The sequence below is a fragment of the Mirounga angustirostris genome, unplaced genomic scaffold (genome assembly GCF_029215605.1).
Source record: "Mirounga angustirostris isolate CCGP_5_RB_7025 unplaced genomic scaffold, mMirAng1.0.hap1 SCAF_1, whole genome shotgun sequence".
NCBI lineage: Eukaryota > Metazoa > Chordata > Mammalia > Carnivora > Phocidae > Mirounga > Mirounga angustirostris.
Window position 1 is genome coordinate 51688362 of NW_026991709.1, and position 19399 is coordinate 51707760.

General features: G+C 36.5%; 1 protein-coding gene across 2 annotated transcripts in view; it reads left to right on the forward strand.

Annotated features, from left to right (window-relative positions):
• Positions 1-19399, forward strand: part of ALCAM (activated leukocyte cell adhesion molecule) — a 212752-nt gene that overhangs the window by 168329 nt on the left and 25024 nt on the right. For both annotated transcript variants that reach the window (XM_054504151.2, XM_054504150.2), the window contains exons 5-9: positions 597-684; positions 1138-1320; positions 11367-11494; positions 13325-13457; positions 17324-17436. In XM_054504151.2, the coding sequence (XP_054360126.1) occupies positions 597-684; positions 1138-1320; positions 11367-11494; positions 13325-13457; positions 17324-17436 (645 nt within the window). The remainder of the gene's footprint in view (positions 1-596; positions 685-1137; positions 1321-11366; positions 11495-13324; positions 13458-17323; positions 17437-19399) is intronic.

The window sequence follows — 19399 nt, forward strand, 5'->3', positions numbered from 1 at the left end:
TTATTTTCACTAAGTAAAATACCTAAATTTCCCTTTGTGAAGAAAAAAATACAAACAAGTTAAAAGTTCTTTGAATCAGATTAAATTTTACTTCATAATATTATTTGATAAATGCCAAATATTGAAGTTATAACACATTTGAAGAAAAGTGGTGGGAATTATAGATTTGGTAAGTATGTGTATCTGAACTTTATATAATATGAAACCAGAGAGGCAGCCCCACTTTCACACCGTTAATGATTCTTGCATGCTGAGATCTATGAACCATGGGAATAGTCAATGTTAATGTAGTTATGTTATTTAGTTAATGCTAAAAATGAATAATGTCAAAATGAATTTGGTAATGCTTTTAGACAAATGTGATTTTATTAATAGTGGCAGCGTCTATTGCATATTTTTAAATGGGCAAGACCATAATTTTAAGTACAAGGCATTGTCTTTAATGCAAGAGAGCATGTATTCAGTCCCCAGTCAGTGCCTGGATAATGAATAGGTCAGGAAATCTTTGGAAGAGCTGCACCCTGAGGAGTCCTAAGCTTTTAAATTGACAACCACTGATGGAACCAAGGTAGCAATGTTTCCTCTTCATTTTGCAGTTGGGAGACTGCATTTCAAAAGACAGTTATCCAGATGGCAACATCACATGGTACAGGAATGGAAAAGTGCTGCAACCCCTTGAAGGAGGTGGGTAAGAAGTGGGCAATAAATTCAGATGACCTATTTTGACTTTCTCTTGTCTAGGCATTCCTTAGACTGCCCTGAATCTAAATGCATTGCCCTTTTTGATCTATGGCTCTATGCTTTGTTCCTTTAAGTAACCATTAAGTCATTAAGTGATTTTTTAAAACATCATTTTAGTCCTTATGCAGAAGAATCAAGAGCAGAGAAAATTTATTTCTGTATATGGCATGTTCTAGAAGTTAATTAAAGTGAGTGGGAGATAGGATTCCAGGATTCTATTTCTGTGTCTCTGATTTCATGGTTTTGAAAAGACATTCTACCTCAGTACATGTCAATTTTCCTTCCTGCTAAATACAGTAAGAAGGACAAAACCACTTCTCAAGGTGTTGTGACATTTAACTAAGGACTGTGATTTTCCAATGAAAATGCTATCATTAGTGTTCTTATTTTCTTCAGTGGTGGTCTTAATTTTTAAAAAGCAAATGGACCCGGTAACTCAGCTCTATACCATGACTTCATCCCTGGAGTACAAGGCAACCAAGACTGACATACAAATGCCATTCACCTGCTCTGTGACATATTATGGACCCTCTGGCCAGAAAACACTTCAGTCTGAACAAGCAATCTTTGATATTTACTGTAAGTAACTCAATATACAATTATGCAATTTTAATGTTTTAGAGTATCCAAATGCTATTAATCGTTCAAGTCCTAATCCACATGCTCTTTGGATTGTACTTTCAACCCCCCTTTCCTATTTTGCAGTACTCAAATAATCTCTTTCTCCTTGGAAGACCTATAGAATAAATGCTTACCCTCTCTTCTGATACCTTTCACTTTCCACTTTGTCATTTCTGAACATTTCTTCTGTATTCTGCTAGATGGTTCCTTAAAGACAAGATCTCTAACTTAGTTCGATCCCTTCTGGTAGTCCTCAGCCTGGCACATAAGCTGTGAATTTTGTAGGAGTTCAAAATGCCATCTGATTACTTTCTGAATGAAGGACAGATGCATAGAGGCTTATGACTGATTGGTCTTCTAGATATGGGATTTCCATTTTAATGAAAAAATTTATATTAATAATGAGATCAATTGCATAAGTTTAAATAGGATGTTGTATTCCAAGACATTTTGGTTAACTTTATTTCATAGATTTGAAACATAGGATATTAGACAAGGAAACTTCTTGATCATCTGATCTAACTCCATTATTTTACTTAGCAGTAAAGTGAGGCCCAGAGACTTGCCCTAAATTAGCTATAGAGACTGGGTTAGAATCCTTTTCTGCAATGCTGTTCTCTTTCCTATAAGACAGGTGCCAAGATTCAGAGCAAACAGGCTGGTAGTCCGGGCCCAGCACAGTCAATTTCTGTGTCTTTCTGGAAGAGTAGCTAACTGCTTTAGGTCTCAGTTTTCTTATCTTGAAATGGAAAAAATAACTCAGTGTTGTTATGGAGATTAAGTGAAATCACAAATCTAAAATAACATCCTATATTGCTCATTGAATTCTTGTTATTAAGTACTATTACTATTGCTATGTAATCATTATTACTACATACACATAGAACTAGAGATACTGATTTTGGAGAAATGCAAGAAAAAATTTCATTATTTTAAAAAATGAATCAAAACTTCTTATAATATTGCCATATGTAGTAGAATAACCTAAAACTTCTACGTGTATTCTGGAGAAAGAGCAGAAATGCCAGTTGAGCCCTTGTAGGGTTTTATCTCCTCTACATTTCTATTTTGGTTCCATAAAGTGCAGAACCTTCTATAAGAACAAAACTGACATTCCACTTGCCCTAACAATAAGGGATTGTTGTGCCTTAAACTTTGTATCTAAGTTTCAACTTATATCTGACTTAAAAGTGAGGATTTAAAGGATTTCATTATGTACAAGTTATCTAAAATCAAACTATTATTTCTGTAAGTAAAGGCAGAAATCTGTTCAAAAATGTTGAACTGGAAATAAACTATCTTGGTGTAAGTGCAGGAGTACAAGATAGGAAAGAGCATCAAGATGAGTAGTAAGGACTGGGAAAGTGGCTTCAGAAAAAACAGGAATATATGTTATCAGGCATGAAGATCTGGATAAGCAGAAAAGTCCTTGGGTGAATAAGAAGGAAATGATTTTACTGTGGCTGGCTGTGGGGGGTGCATTTGGCACAGTTTTTGAGAAGCCACAGTGTATGCAGTGCTGGGCTTCCTGGTACAAATTAAAAGTGCTTAAGACAGAGTCCTGACATTCAAAGAGTTTACTGCTCCAGGAGAGCAATAAGATACCTACATCAGGAGGAAATTGTCAGTGCAAGGTTGCAAGTGGTGACACTAAGAATTCAGTGAATAGCCCTAAAAGCTCAGATGCCCAAGGACAGTGATTCTCAAACTTTTGTGTGCATCAAAATCACCAGAAGGACTTAGAACACAGATCACTAGACCTGCTCTGAAGTTTCTCATCCAGTAGTTGTGGGGAGATGTCCAACACTCTGCATTTAGAATAAATTCCCTGGTGATGCTAATGCTGCTCATCTGAGGACCACACTTGGAGAACCATTGCTCTATGTGACTTGAGAGTGGAGGAGGAGGGAGCTAAACAGAAAGGACAGAGAGTACATTCAGAAGAAAGAAATTTGATCATTTCATCTTGAGGAAGATGCACTAGTCCACTCCTACCCTATCCAGTCAGTAAAGAAGCTTTATAGAATCCAGCTCTTTTATCTTGATGTTTATCTGATTCTGCCGTCTGACACTACCTAAGAACACGCCACCATTCTTCATTGCCAGTATTTCTGTGATTTCCAAAATAATATTCCTTTCTGTTCACTCCAAACTTCCCTCCAAGCTGCTGCCAGAAATATCTTTTTTAAAAACAAATGTGACCATGTTAGTTTAATGCTATGATTACAATTCTTTAATAACTCCCAGATCTCTCAGATTAATCTTCACACTCCCTGTTTTTTTCTTCCAACTTTTTGTTTAAATTCCAGTTGATTAACATACAGTGTAATATTAGTTTCAGGTGTAGGATTTAGTGATTCATCAATACAACACCAGTTGCCTATCACAGCAAATGCCCTCCTTAACCCATCCCCCTGCCCACCTCCTCTCCAGCACCCTCAGTTTGTTCTCTATAGTTAGAAGTCTGTTTTATGGTTTACCTCTCTCTCTCTTTTCTTTCCCCTTTGTTCATCTGTTACATTTCTTAAATTCCATATATGAGTGAAATCATAGTACATTGATCTTTCTCCGACTGACTTATTTTGCTCAACATAATATTCTCTAGCTCCATCCATGTCATTGCAAAAGGCAAGATTCATTCTTTTTCATGGCTGAGTAATACTCCATTGTTTACATATACCACAACTACTTTATTCATTCATCAGTTGGTGGACATTTGGGCTCTTTCCATAATTTGGCTATTGTTGATAATGCTGCTATAAACATCAGGGTACATGCATCCCTTTGAATCAGTATTTTTGTATCTGTTGGGTAAATACCTAGTAGTGCAATTGCTGGGCTATAGGATAGCTCTATTTTTAACTTTTTGAGGAAACTCCATACTGTTTTCTGGAGTGGCTGTCCCAGTTTACATTCCCATCAACAGTGTAAGAGAGTTCCCCTCTCTCTGCATCCTGGTCAACATCTGTTGTTTCCTGTGTAGTTATATTTAGCCATTCTGACAGGTGGGAGGTGGTATCTCATTGTAGTTTTGATTTGTATTTCCCTGATGATGAGTAATGTTGAGCATCTTCCCATGTGTCTGTTAGCCATCTGGAGGTCTTCTTTGGAAAAATGTCTCTTCATGTCTTCTGTCCATTTTTTAACTGGATTATTTGTTTTTTGGGTGTTGAATTTTTATAAGTTCTTTATAGATTTTAGATACTAACCCTTTATCAGGTATGTCATTTGCAAATATCTTCCCCCTTTTTGTAGTTTCCCTTTTAGTTTTGTTGATTATTTCCTTTACTGTGCAGAAGATTTTTATCTTGATGAAGTCCCAATAGTTCATTTTTGCTTTTTATTTCCCTTGCCTCCAGAGACATGTCCAGTAAGAAGTTGCTATGGCCAATGTCAAAGAGGTTGCTGCATGTGGAGGTTTCTCCTCTAGGATTTTGATGGTTTCCTGTCTCAACATTTAGGTCTTTCATGCATTTTGAATTTATTTTTGTGTATGGTGTAAGAAAGTGGTCCGTTTCATTCTTATACATGTTTCTGTCCGTTTTCCCAGCACCATTTGTTGAAGGGTTAGTTGACCATATAGTTGTGGGTCCATATCTGAGTTTTCTATTTTGTTCCATTTATCTATGTATCTGTCTTTATGCCAGTACCATACTCTCTTGATCACTACCGCATTGTAATATAGCTTGAAGTCCAGAATTCTGATGCCTCCAACTTTGCATTTCTTTTTCAAGATTGCTTTGGCTATTTGGGTCTCTTGTGGTTCCATACAAATTTTAGGATTGTTTGTTCTAGCTCTGTGAAAATTGCTGGTGGTATTTTGATAGGGATTGCATTAAATGTGTATATTGCTTTGGGTAGTATAGGCTTTTTAACAACATTTGTTCTTTCAATCTGTGAGCATGGAATGTTTTTCCATTTCTTTGTATCATCTTCAATTTCTTTCGTAAATGTTCTATAGTTTTTAGAGTACAGATCTCTTACCTCTTTGGTTAGGTCTCTTACGGATTTTGGTATATTTGTAAATAGGATCGATTTCTTGATTTCTCTTTCTGTTGCTTCATTACTGGTGTGTCAAATGCAACATATTTCTGCATGTTGATTTTGTTTCCTGCAGTTTTGCTGAATTCTAGCAATTTTTTGGTGGAGTCTTTCAGGTTTCCTACATAAACTATCACGTCATCTGGAAATAGTGAAAATTTGACTTCTTCCTTGCCAATTTGGATGCCTTTTTTTTGTTCTTTTTGTTCTTTTTTTGTCTGATTGCTGAGGCTAGGACTTCCAGTACTATGTTAAATAACAGTGGTGAGAGTGGACATCTCTGTTGTTCCTGATCGTAGAGGAAAAGCTCTCAGTTTTTCCCCATTAAGGATGGTATTACCTGTGGGTTTTTCTTATATGTCCTTTATTACATTGATGTATGTTCCCTCTATCCCTAGTTTGTTGAGGGTTTTTATGAAGAATCGTTGTTGTACTTTGTCAAAAGCTTTGTCTGCATCTATTGAGAGGATCATATGGTTCTTATCCTTTCTTTTATTTTTATTAATGTGGTATATCACATTGATTGATTTGCAAATATTGAACCACCCTGGCAACTCAGGAATAAATCCCACTTGATCGTGGTGGATGATTGTTTTAATGTACGGTTGGATTTGATTTGCTAGTATTTTGTTGAGATTTTTTTTTTAATTTTTTATTGTTATGTTAATCACCATACATTACATCATTAGTTTTTGATGTAGTGTTCCATGATTCATTGTTTGTGCATAACACCCAGTGCTCCATGCAGAATGTGCCCTCTTTAATACCCATCACCAGGCTAACCCATCCTCCCACCCCCCTCCCCTCTAGAACCCTCAGTTTGTTTTTCAGAGTCCATTGTCTCACATGGTTCGTCTCCCCCTCTGATATCCCCCCCTTCATTCTTCCCCTCCTGCTATCTTCTTTTTTTTTTTCTTAACATATAATGTATTATTTGTTTCAGAGGTACAGATCTGTGATTCAACAGTCTTGCACAATTCATAGCGCTCACCATAGCACATACCCTCTCCAGTGTCTATCACCCAGCCATCCCATCCCTCCCACCCCAACCCCCACTCCAGCAACCCTCAGTTTGTTTCCTGAGATTAAGAATTCCTCATATCAGTGAGGTCATATGATACATGTCTTTCTCTGATTGACTTATTTCGCTCAGCATAACACCCTCCAGTTCCATCCACGTCGTTGCAAATGGCAAGATCTTATTCCTTTTGATGGCTGCATAATATTCAAGCTGAGAAAAAGAGAGAGAAACAACTACTGGATCATGAGGGCAGAATTGTTGAGAATTTTTGTGTCCATGTTCATCAGAGTTATTGGCCTGTAGTTCTCTTTTTTAGTGGAGTCTGTTTGGTTTTGGAATTAGGGTATGCTGGCCTCATAGAATGAGTTTGGAAGTTCTCCTTCCTTTTCTATTTTTTTGGAATAGTTTGTGAAGAATAGGTATTAACTCCTCTTTAAATGTTTGGTAGAATTCCCCTGGGAAGCCATCTGACCCTAGACTTTTGTTTGTTGGGAGACTTTGAAGACTGATTCAATTTCTTTGCTGGTTTTGGTCTGTTCAAACTTTCTATTTCTTCCTGTTTCTGTTTAGGTAGGTTATATATGTTTCTAGGAATTTATCCATTTCTTCCAGATTGTCCAATTTGGTGACATGTATTCTTCATAATATTCTCTTATGACTGTTTGCATTTCTGTGGTGTTGGTTGTGATCTCTCCTCTTTCATTTGTAATTTTATTTACTTGAGTCCTTTCTCTTTTCTTTTTGATAAGTCTGACTAGGGGTTTATCAATTTTATTAATTTTTTCAAAGAACCAGCTCCTGGTTTCATTTATCTGTTCTACTATGTTTTTTGTTTGTTTGTTTTTATATCACTTATTTCCATTCTAATCTTAATTATTTCCCTTCTTCTGCTGGCTTTAGGCTTCATTTGTTGTTCTTTTTCTAGTTCCTTTAGGTGTAAGGTTATGCATATTTGAGATTTTTCTTGCTTTGAAGTAGGCCTATATTGCTATATACTTCCTTCTTATGAACATTTTTGCTGCACTCCAAAGGTTTCAGATCATTATGTTTTCATTTGTTTCCATGTATTTCTTTATTTGTTCTTTAATGTCTGGTTGACCCATTCAGTCTTTAGTAGGATGTTCTTTAACCTCCATGTATTTGTGTTCTTTCCAAATTTTTTCTTGTGGTTGACTTCAACTTTCATATCCTTATGGTCAGAAAATATGCATGGTATTATCTTAATCTTTTTGTACCTCTTGAGGCTTGATTTGTGACATAGTATGTGATTTATTCTGGACCTAGTATGTGATCTCTGTCCCATGTGCACTTGAAAAGAATGTATTTTCTGCTGCTTTAGGATGAAATGTTCTGAATATATTTGTTAAGCCTATCTGGTCCAGTGTGTCATTCACAGCCTTGTTTCCTTGTTGATTTTCTGCTTAGATGATCTGTCCATTGTGCTTAGATGATCTGTCCATTGGTATAAGTGGAGTTTTAAAGTCCCCTACTATTAATGCATTATTATCAATAAGTTCCTTTATGTTTGTTATTAATTGTTTAATATATTTGGGTGCTCCCACGTTGGGGGCATAACTATTTATAATTGTTAGATCTTCTTGTTAGATAGACCCCTTTATTATGATATAGTACCCTTCTTCATCTCTTGTTATAGACCTTGGTTTAAAATCTAGTTTGTTTGATATAAGAATTGCTGTTCCAGCTTTCTTTTGACATCCTTTTGCATGGGAGATATTTCTCTATCCCCTCACTTTCATCTGCAGGTGTCTTTAGGTCTAAAATGAGTCTCTTGTAGACAGCATATAGATGGGTCTTGTTTTTTTATCCAATCTGACACTCTATGTCTTTTGATTGGAGCAATTTAGTCCATTTACAATCAGAGTAATGATTGACAGATATTAATTTAGTGCCATTTCATTACTTATTTTGTGGCTGTTTCTGGAGATTTTCTCTGTTCCTTTCTAGTCTTTATCACTTTTGGTCTTTCTTTCCCACTCAAAGAGTCCCCTTTAATATTTCTTGCAGGGCTGGTTCAGTGGTCTCGAACTCCTTTAGTTTTTGTTTGTCTGGGAAACTCTTTATCTCTCCTTCTGTTCTGAATGATAGCCTTGCTGGATAGAGTATTCTTGGCTGCAGATTTTTTCCATTTAGTGCATTGAATACATCATGCCTCTCTCTTCTGGCTGCTAAGTTTCTGTGGAGTGATCTGCTGCTAACCTTATTGGTCTTCCCTTATAAGTTAGGCACTTCTTTTATCTTGTTGCTTTTAGGATTTTTCTTTATCTCTATATTTTGCAAATTTAACTACACTATGTCTCCATGTTGACCTGCATATGCTAATTTTGATGGGAGTTCTCTGTGCCTCCTGGATTTGGATGTCTGTTTTCTTCCCCAGATTAGGGAAGTTTTCAGCTACAACTACCTCAAATAAACCTTCTGCCTCCTTTTCAATCTCTTCTTCTGGGACCCCTATGATACAAATGTTATTATGGTTGAAGGAGTCACTGAGTTCCCTGAGTCTATTTTCATGATCCAAGATTTTTCTTTCCCTCTTTTGTCTTTACACTCCCAATTTTGATATGCCCCAAATCCTTTGTAGCCATGGTCCTGCACTATATCTCAATCTTCGTCACTTCACTGTATCTTCTACAGTCCTGTTCTGTTTTCCAGATTCCTCCTTTAGACTACTACTTACATGCCTATTCATTTACAGTCACTACCTTACTTTTGTTTTCTAGCAAACACCTATTCATTCTTTAAATCCCAGCAGTAGCATCAATTCCTACCAGACACTTCCCAGTCTCATGCATCTGTAAGCCACCAGTGATCACATCATATGTAATTTTTATGTTTTTATAGTCTTAATTGTTTGATGTCATTATAAATAGATCAAAAGCCATGCTGTTTTCAACTTTATAACTTTAGCACTTAGTACCAGCACAAAATAAATATTAACTAAACAAATGAATACATGAGTGGACAGAGGATAAATGGAGATGGGACAAAGAAAATTTGAATAGACTCTTGGTAATTATATAGTGGTATATATAGAATAGTGAGATATAATTCTTACCTGAATAGTTCAAGGCAATCATGGGTACCAGGTTAAGAAATTTTTATTTCAGTCTTCACATATCATTGTAATCTTCAAAACATTACTTCAGAAAACTGATTTAGAGGAAATATATATATATATGCATAATATTTAAATATTTATAAATTTATATATACATATGTATAAATATTTATATATTTGAAGAAGTGGAATGAGGGCACTGTCTAAAACTTTGATGTTAGTGTTTCAGGTATAGGTTAGAGCCTGGACTATGGAAGTGTTAGTAGGAATAAAAGGGGAGAATCAGATGCAAAACACAGTATTAATCATTAAAACATGGTGACAGAGTGGATAAGAGAAAGCCAGAATACCTGGCAGAATGATTTACTAGTGGACAGAGTAAAATTCAGAGAAAAAGTCAAGGATAACAGGAGAGCAAGAGATGGTTAATTTTGTTTGAGGCATGTTAGCTGGACATCCAGAAAGTTACTGTTAAAACTCAAATCTCTCTGATCTCAATATAGTTCTTCAGTTCTCTATTACAGAACAGAGCCTATTGAAAGGGGACACAGAGAAGGGAAGTTTTGAAATAAAGCAGGAAGTCAGACAGATTGTGATCCCTCGCTGTTCTGGTGTCAGCTTTGATTGAGTAGTCTCGCAGTGACATGCAACAGGCCAAAACAGTCAGCGAAGGGCCACATAAAAGAGAGAAGAAGGTGTAGAAATGGAAGGCCAGTGGAGGATGAAAAACAGACTTTATTTATCTTCCAGCTTTACTGGGAACTGCTAGTGAGGGAACTACCTCAGGGAAATTCAGAAAAACTAACAAGAAGTATATTATACCAGTCACTGTTTAGCTTCAGAACATTCTGGGCAAATAGAGAGGTCCAAGCATTAAGAAAAGGCAACAAAGCAATCTATGTTTTTTCTGCATTTGGGTATTAAAAAGATACATAAATGATAGCAAGAGATAGGAAAAAACCTCTGAATCTACCACTTATTTGTTTTATTAGCTAATAACAAAGTAAGTCTTCATAGATTATTTTTCTACTCTTATTCTATTATTCTTATTATCCAGCTATATAACAAGCTGTATTAGAAAGTGGGTTATTTATAACTGCCAACACCCCTTCCTCTTATTTTCTGTTTGCTAGATATTGTCCTTTGTATCTAGCCTTCAATTTCTTTAGTGTTCTACTGTTAGTAGTAGCCTCTACTAAAGAATACCCTTTAGCCCTATTTTCTCCATAAAAGTGACCAAAATGGAATGAAAGTTTGCTCCAATGCACAGAACAGAATTACAATATATTTACAGTCCTGTTGATTGTTTTAAGGGTCTCCTTCAGTTCACGAAAAAGATTCATCTTTTTGAAAACTGATCTACTCTCCTGCATGCCAAAAACCTTGCTGGCATTGCTTAGCTCATGTCTCTTTTTATTTGATATAAGGTATTATTATGTAAGATGAGTGTAGGGGTGCCTAATAGTTTTAGCTACTATGCTAGCTGATCCAGTCTTTCCAAACCGTGGGGTTCATATAATATATTAGTTAAATGTCCTTATAATGAAATCATGCAGTGAGATTGTTCCTACTGGTCTTTTACACATAAAATAATTATGGTCATTCCTACCTCAGTTAAAGACATTTTGCTAAAAAGAAATTGGTTTTTAATGTAAGAGGGTTTCTTTGTAGTTTTCTCCAACCAAGATTAGTACTTGGTATAGCAAGTAGCTATTAACTTCAATCCCTGTGCAAAAGGATACATTTAAGTAATTACCATTACTCGCTTCTTGAGAAAATTGTGTATAATTTAGTCATTTATATTGTATGTACGGAGTGATTTGGTACTTGATGAAAATGGTTAACTTGTGTCTGTGTCTCTTGCAGATCCTACTGAGCAAGTGACAATACAAGTGCTGCCATCAAAAAACGCCATCAAAGAAGGGGACAACATCACTCTTACGTGCTTGGGAAATGGTAACCCTCCTCCTGAGGAATTTTTGTTTTACTTACCGGTAAGTGCTTAAGGATTATTACTTGAGCTAGATACTATCATTTCGTCCTACTGTGTGGCAGCTGGCTGACATTAAGAATCGTGTGTAGTTGTGCAGCTCATTCTTGGGGACAAGGGACACCTGTAAAATGTCCCTTTAAAAGGTTGTTTTTTTTCTTCATTTTGGTCTGTTTTTTTTTTTTTTTTTTTTGCATCTACCAGTGATCTTGCCTTTTTTTCCTCAGTGTTAAGAGATTTCAGGGAAAAAGAGATGAAAAGCTGATCATAACCATGAGGAACTATGGACTCTGAGAAACAAACTGAGGGTTCTAGAGGGGAGGGGGAGGGGGGGATGGGTTAGCCTGGTGATGGGTATTAAAGAGGGCACGTACTGAATGGAGCACTGGGTGTTATACGCAAACAATCATGGAATACTACATCAAAAACTGATGATGTAATGTATGGTGATTAACATAACATAAAAAAAAAGCTGATCATGGGAAACCATAATTACAAAAACTCTAGTTTTCATTATCTAGATAAGCTATAAGAATCTGTTCTTCAAAAATAGATAACGCTAAACTGAAGAATGATGAGAGCAATGATGTAGATTCTAAATCTACCCACAGTGCCTTCCTGAATACATCTCTGACCCTCTGAAGTAGGACCGTTCTGTTGCACATTATATTTAGCTTGAGAGAATAAAGCTAGGGGCTATATCTTGCCATGGCATATGGTCTTGAAGGGCCAGCTCCTCAACTTTTATCAATATGATAGCTGAAAGGAATGATATGTAGAGAAGATAATTTGGAACATTCCTCTAGGATGTGTTCTAGATATCATGGTAGTATGGAGTCAGACTAGGAGAGAGCTGTTGAGGACACTTGTTTGCTCTCCCAGAGCTCTTCCTAGGTTTGTGTATGACATAACCTTCCATTGAGAGAAGCCACATACAACCTTATATTGCATTTACTTAAGGGTTATCTTTACAAATGTCACCCACTACCTTTCTCAGCAGCATTTAAGAATATCATCTACTTAGAAGGCTCATTACTCAGAACTCAGAAGACTAATTACTCAGAAGACTAATATAGCTGATTTCTTTTAGACTTAAATGTTGATAGAAAACTTTGTTTCTCCCAATAAATAATGATATGTTCTTTGAACAGTATGTTCAAAAACATACTGTTTTTGTCTTATATGCAAATGAACTTCTGAAACTAATTATGTTTCTACCTTGGCTATCAGGGATGACAGCCAAATTTGTGTCTTAGCTTTACAACAATATCTGATGATTATGGTTTTTTATTACTGTATAGTTCATTTATATTCTTTCTATTCTTAGTTTATTAATTCTTTTCTTTTCTTTTTCTTCACTCTTTAAAAAAAAAAAATTCTCCTCGCCCCATTTCTTTCTCCTTTTCTTCCCTTCCCTTCCCCCTTCCCTCCCTCCCTTCCTTCCTTTCTTTTTTTCCTCTCCTTTTTATTTGGATATGTAGCATGTTTTCTTTTAAGCTGCCTCAAATCTTTTTGATGAATAGAAGACATAAATATAAAATGAAATACTAGATTTTTAAAAAAAAATTTGCTTTAACTCTCAAATTCAAGCCTTGCTGTCAATAGAAAAGATGTCATCAATATCATGTTTATTAGCACCTCAATTTCCTTAGAATCAAAATGGCAATTATTTTTCCAGAAATCAGACAACACAAATTCTACTCCCATTTGTCCAATCATAGAAACACATTCCCTTTTTTTCTTACAAAAGAAAATGCTATTTTCATCAAGAAATACAACTCATCTCATTGTAGCTACCAGGTGTAATCATCTGACATTTTACCTCTATCAAAAGGGACAGCCTGAAGGAATAAGAAGCTCAAATACTTACACGTTGACAGATGTAAGGCGCAATGCAACAGGAGACTACAAATGCTCCCTGATAGACAAAAAAAGCATGATTGCTTCAACAGCCATCACCGTTCACTGTAAGTCACCCTATTCTTCTTTATCAACTTCACTTGAAAGGCCTCTAATAGTCTAACTTGGCTGTATTTTCAAATAAAGTGCAACTATATTTTCCTTAAATAGCGTGGTTTCAATAGACTTACTGAAGTGCATCAAAGCAACCTCAGCTTTGGTCCAGATTTGCACTGCATATTGAAATCTTAAGTGGATCGAATAAGCGCAAGTTTTGGCAGTGGTAAACTTCCATCTTCTTTCTAAATGTCTTCAATTTGTGGTATCAACTAAATATTCATGTGGATCTTAAAGAAATTACTCATTTTATATTTTAAGAAAATATTTAGATATTCTCAAAAGTTCACAAGGTTTGCACTAGGCCCAGAAAAAAGTGTAGATTAAGTATCTTTATTATTATTATTATTATTATTATTACAGAATAACATTAGCACCAAAACCCAAGCAATACATAGTTACTATAGACTCAACTTTTGGAAGCAGCAGAGGTAGAGACCACTAAAAGCCATTTATTGGCCTCTGTATAGAAGAATAGAAAATTTCTGGAAACAGAAACTCTTCAAAATTACCCTGAACGTATTTATTAACTTTTATCCTGCTTTTGACCTCCAGATACTCCCGAAGTTATGCTTTAGTGTGATAGGAAAAGAGATACATAAAAAAGAGCACTTTAAGTCCTTTGTTTTATAATTTCTGACAGTCTATATTCTTGATATACGTGATGCATTATGGATAGGGGGAACTAATTTTTTTTTTCAAAGATTTTATTTATTTATTTGAGAGAGAGAGAATGAGAGAGAGCAAGCACATGAGAGGGGGGAGGGTCAGAGGGAGAAGCAGACTCCCTGCCGAGCAGGGAGCCCGATGCGGGACTCGATCCAGGGACTCCAGGATCATGACCTAAGCCGAAGGCAGTCACCCAACCAACTAAGCCACCCAGGCGCCCAGGGGGAACTAATTTGAACTGCTCCCCGGTGACACTAGAATTTACAGAGTGCTTTAGGCAAATGTCAGTGTTGCTTGGAGGTATAGGCCAAACTTTGTACCCAGTAGCACCTCTTGACATCCTCCATTGCAGTAAAGTTTCTCTAGACATGATGTGCTCTAATTCCATTAAGTATGAGGGGTTTCTTTGTTTCAAAATTGAAAGAGACTAGAAATTATTCTGAGGAAATGGTTCTAAATCTCTCATTCTACCTATAATGCTTGGAAAACATATAGGATAGGAGCTAAAACTTCGAGGGAGATACAAGGAGATACATTGGGGAATAGAGTAAGCAGATGGTTGCTTTTGAGTGTCTGATGTTGGGAGCACACCCTGGGGAGCCCTATAAAAATAGAAGACTGTTAAGAAATGTTCACAGCCAGGCCATTTCTCTATTTGCACCATATTCATGTTGTATAGCTCTGAGTGTGTCTGCCATCAGAAACTGGTTAGAGAGAAAGCAGTGATCTCTCAGGATAAAAACAATGCTACTTTTTCTCTGAGGACCAGTCAGTCCTGGCACCATTTATCCAGCCTGTTCCATGACCAAAAAAAAAAAAAAAGGAAGTGAGAGAATATAACCAGCCTATAGAATTTCCTGTGAAACAACTCTCTGATATCATTGTCCATGAGATCTGTGGGCCAGTAACCAATAATCCAGTGCTTAGAGATAGTATAGTAAGCTTAGGTTTAAGAGATGCCAGCTACTCAGGACCCTAAAAGGAAAGGGCCCTTATGTGTATCACCTGTAGATCAGTCAGGGAGGGATAGTTGGCAGAGTAATAAGGCAAATGTGGTGCAGCCGCATTGTACCTCAGTGATCAGCTGTGATAAAGAAAAACAAAATTAAACAAAAGTATGTAACAGTTTAATTGGATTTCAGTGCACTTAATTGGATTTAAATGCTTTTGGGTTTTGAAAGGTAGACTATAACATTGGGCTTTAAGGCCTATATTTCTCTTTAAAAGCTGAAATAAGGATTACAAATAAATGAAGATTTTACTCTGAATTACATGAAACGAAAACATAAAAATCCTGTTTTTTGCCCATTTATCCTTGATTGCTTGTTTGTTGTCTGAAAACAAGATTTGTCTCCTTTCCATAGCTGACTAAAGGGAGTGTGGATAGAGAAGCACCAAGCCACGCTCGCACATGTTTGCAGAACAGACCCCTCATCAGGGCTGCCCGCCCACAGATCCATAGCTGCTGATGAAGCATCTCCTATTCCTCTGCCAATTCGTGCACAGATAGACTCTTCATCAGAACTTCCAAAGTCCATCATCAGCCTTTAAAATCACTTCTTTTATCTTCTCACTGGCAAATTAACTGTCCAACTAACAAAAGCTTCTCACTCTCCCTGAATAGGGTTTTCATCTAAATGTAATCAATCCAGATTTTCTGAGGAAACTCCACTTTTCTATGTGATAATGCATATTTTAATATTAATGAGAAACTGTGAAAACATGCTTCTTTCCTTCACTCAGTAATTGTTTTCTAGAGCCTACCATGTGGCAGACACTGTGAATGCACAGTGACAACAAAAGGCATGGGTCCTACCTTCATGGTTCTTACAGTCTGACAGCAAAAACAGGTATTAAAAGTGATGTTGGCCAGCTATCAGCCCACTGCAGCTACAATATGTAAAGCCAAGGAGAAGCACGGGGTGCAATAGGAAATCCCCACTGCCGTGGAAAAGAGTCTCAACTCTTAGCATGGCAGGCATAGTCCTTTATAGTCTGGCCTCCACTAATTACATAGGCTTATCATTCATACCAGATTACTCACTACGGTGAAATCTGCCACACTGTCAGCAGTCTGCCTTTGTTTATGTGGCAGACGTTTTCCCTGTATCTCCATTTATCAAAGCCCTTCTCAACGGTCAGGGACCACAAGCAGATACTACCTCATATACAAAGCCTTTATTACTGCTTTGCAACCCATTTTGGCTCTGTTCTCTACACTCCCATAAGTCTTTGCTTCTGCCTCTGTTTGTAGCCCTTTAGTTTTTCAACAAATACTAATTGAACTTCTAATCCGTAGCATGTATGCTAGTAGGTGCTGGTTTCATGCTGCTGTGTATCAGAGTCACATAGCTGACGGCGTATTACCTCTACCTCAAAAATTGTAAATTGTAAGCTTATATATTCATCTCTGTATCTCCCTCTGTCAGTGCTTGCAAATTAGTAGCTGCACAATAAATGTTTGTTCTATTAAATCAGATTTTCCTCATACAGATCAAACTGTGATAGTAAGATTTTTATAGAAATTACTTTCCATCTGAAAGATTATACCTCCTTAGATGTGTTTATCCTGTTTTTAAAAAATGATGCCTGCTGACAGTGTGCCTAACAATAGATCTTATTTAAAATTTCAACTGCATAAGAAATGGAATTGCGTTTTAAAAAAAAAAAAATCTTACTACTATAGTCAGTTCTCTCTGAAGAAATAGACTACCTCATGGTTTTTCAGATTATCACCTGCTGTCTAAATATACTTAATTTTCTCCTGGCATGCCTTACCAACTCATTTTATAATATTTATTTAATCATCATCTTTCTTTTCTTCCAGAAGTGATTTAAGAATTGTTTTTCTTAAGGTAATAGACCCCAGGGGAATACTTCTATGCAGTCAAAACATCAGTCATGTTAACTGCAAATAAATGTATAATCAGTTAGATTGACCATTTCCTTGTCCAAACTGGTCTCAAACCTGGCTTGAAAAAGTGGACTGATTACACTACAGTTCAGTTATTTTGGTCACATAAATCAGTTCTGAATTTTGAATACAGTTAGAAGGATTTTTTTTGTCTTTCATCTTTTCTTCTCCAAAATATTTTGACTGTCTTCCTTTCCTGGAGTTTGCATTTCAAGTAGATTTTGTGCTTCACAGATTTGGATTTGTCCTTAAACCCAAGTGGGGAAGTGACCAAGCAGATTGGCGATGCCTTGCCTGTGTCATGCACAATATCTGCTAGTAGGAATGCAACCGTGGTATGGATGAAAGTAAGTCATATTTCTTGGTAATATTACCAATTTTACACTGTTTGGACTGACTCCTTTTTGGCTCTTTTGCATTTACTATGACATCTAAATATGTATACTCATGGGTAATATGTTTATATACCCACACTCATGCTCTCTTTCTCTATATTATAATCATATAAATGGTGTCACAATAAAATTTTAGAGGTACTCAACAACAGTATGGCATCCATAATTGATTGTCTGAAATTTACTTTGGGACATTGATTTATCTGTATCTACTAAGGAATTCTACACATACACACATGCTCACGGACACACACATGTTTATGGTTGTATGCTCTAGAGCTTACCAATTTTCAGTGTGTTTTAACCCACATTATTCTCACATGACACTTAAAAGAACCCTATGAAATATGCAGGACATTTATTATTTCCCCATGTTATTCAGAAAGAAGTTGAGGTGAGAGAAATCAGAAAGCTCTTAAGTAGCAGAGTCAACTCAAACTCAGGTCTTATTGGGTTTAATAAACACTGTGCTCTGATTAGATAACTTTCAGCCTGAAACTGACCTTAAGTGTCTGAATGTGAGTTCATTGGATTCGTAGCACCTTTTCAGCCCTGGGCCATAGTGGAGCACCTGGAACACAGTGGAGCTTGGTCAGTATTTCCTGAGTGAATGCCTCTAATCTTGTAATTGTCTGGAATGTAAGCCATTACTGGGAACCCAGTCATTGTTACCTTTTTAGAGTGAGATAGTAGGATTGTACTTATGTAGGATTGCATTTGAGACAAGATTATCACCAAAGGGAAAGGTTGTAACTGTAATCCCACTACTCAAGTCCTCAGCTAGTATATCTAAACACCCAATGCACGTGTTGACGAAACACATACAAACCATTTCACAGGGGAGTTGACAAGAATTATCTTTATAAAAAATTGTGGAGAAATGTATTGTTAGAATTTCCTCTTGCTGAAAATATATATTATTTTATTGCTTTTTGATCACTTTTAACACTAGATCCTCTCTGACTTGCTTTCTTTCTTTTAAAGTGCAGTTTCTTATTTTATTCTCTTTTAACTGGAGCCTCATCACCCTTCTTGTTCACTCAGATAATTAAAATGTCACTTTGTAGACTGCATATTCACTATAATGTATTTGTAGTAGTCTGTGGTAAAAGGGCTGGACAAGTTCTAGGCAACTAGACTAGTCAGTAATCATACGCACTTGTTGTTTTACTACAGGACTAGAGAGACTAAGTTTACTTGGCTAAAGTAGTTTCTACACCAACTGCAGTCACTGTTGTTAATTGAATGCCTAATGTCGGTAGTGCTGATCAAGATGGCCTAGCCACTGGTTAGTTGATGGGGAGTGGAGAAAAATTCATAGTGGGGAAAGACCACATGCTGTTAGGATTGTGTTTAGGTGTCTGCTTAGGAGAATTTCCATTACTGGTGAAATAGCATTATTTTCTGTATACCAAGTGCTTTTTAAAAATGAAATGCTGCATTTCCTTTGTTCATAGAAATTAGGGTAGGAAGCTGTTAGTAATGATTTCTTTAAAAACATTTTGTCATAATTACCATGGCTCTGTAATGGATCCCCTGTCTTGATAAATGCATCCTATCAAATGGCTTTCTGGTATTTATGCCTATCATTGATAACGTAGCACAGGTCTCCATTGTCTTTCAATACTAGTTCATCTACATTTGCAACAAGGAGTAGCTATTATCAATTGAGAACTTTTTTTTTAAAGATTATTTATTTATTTATTTATTTATTTATTTATTTATTTATTTATTAGAGAGTGCGCAGGAGAGAAACAGCATGAGAGGGGAGAGGGTCAGAGGGAGAAGCAGGCTCCCTGCTGAGCCGAGAGCCCAATGTGGGATTTGATCCCAGGACCCTGGGATCATGACCTGAGCTGAAGGCAGTTGCTTAATCAACTGAGCCACCCAGGCGCCCGAGAACTTTTCTTAATGT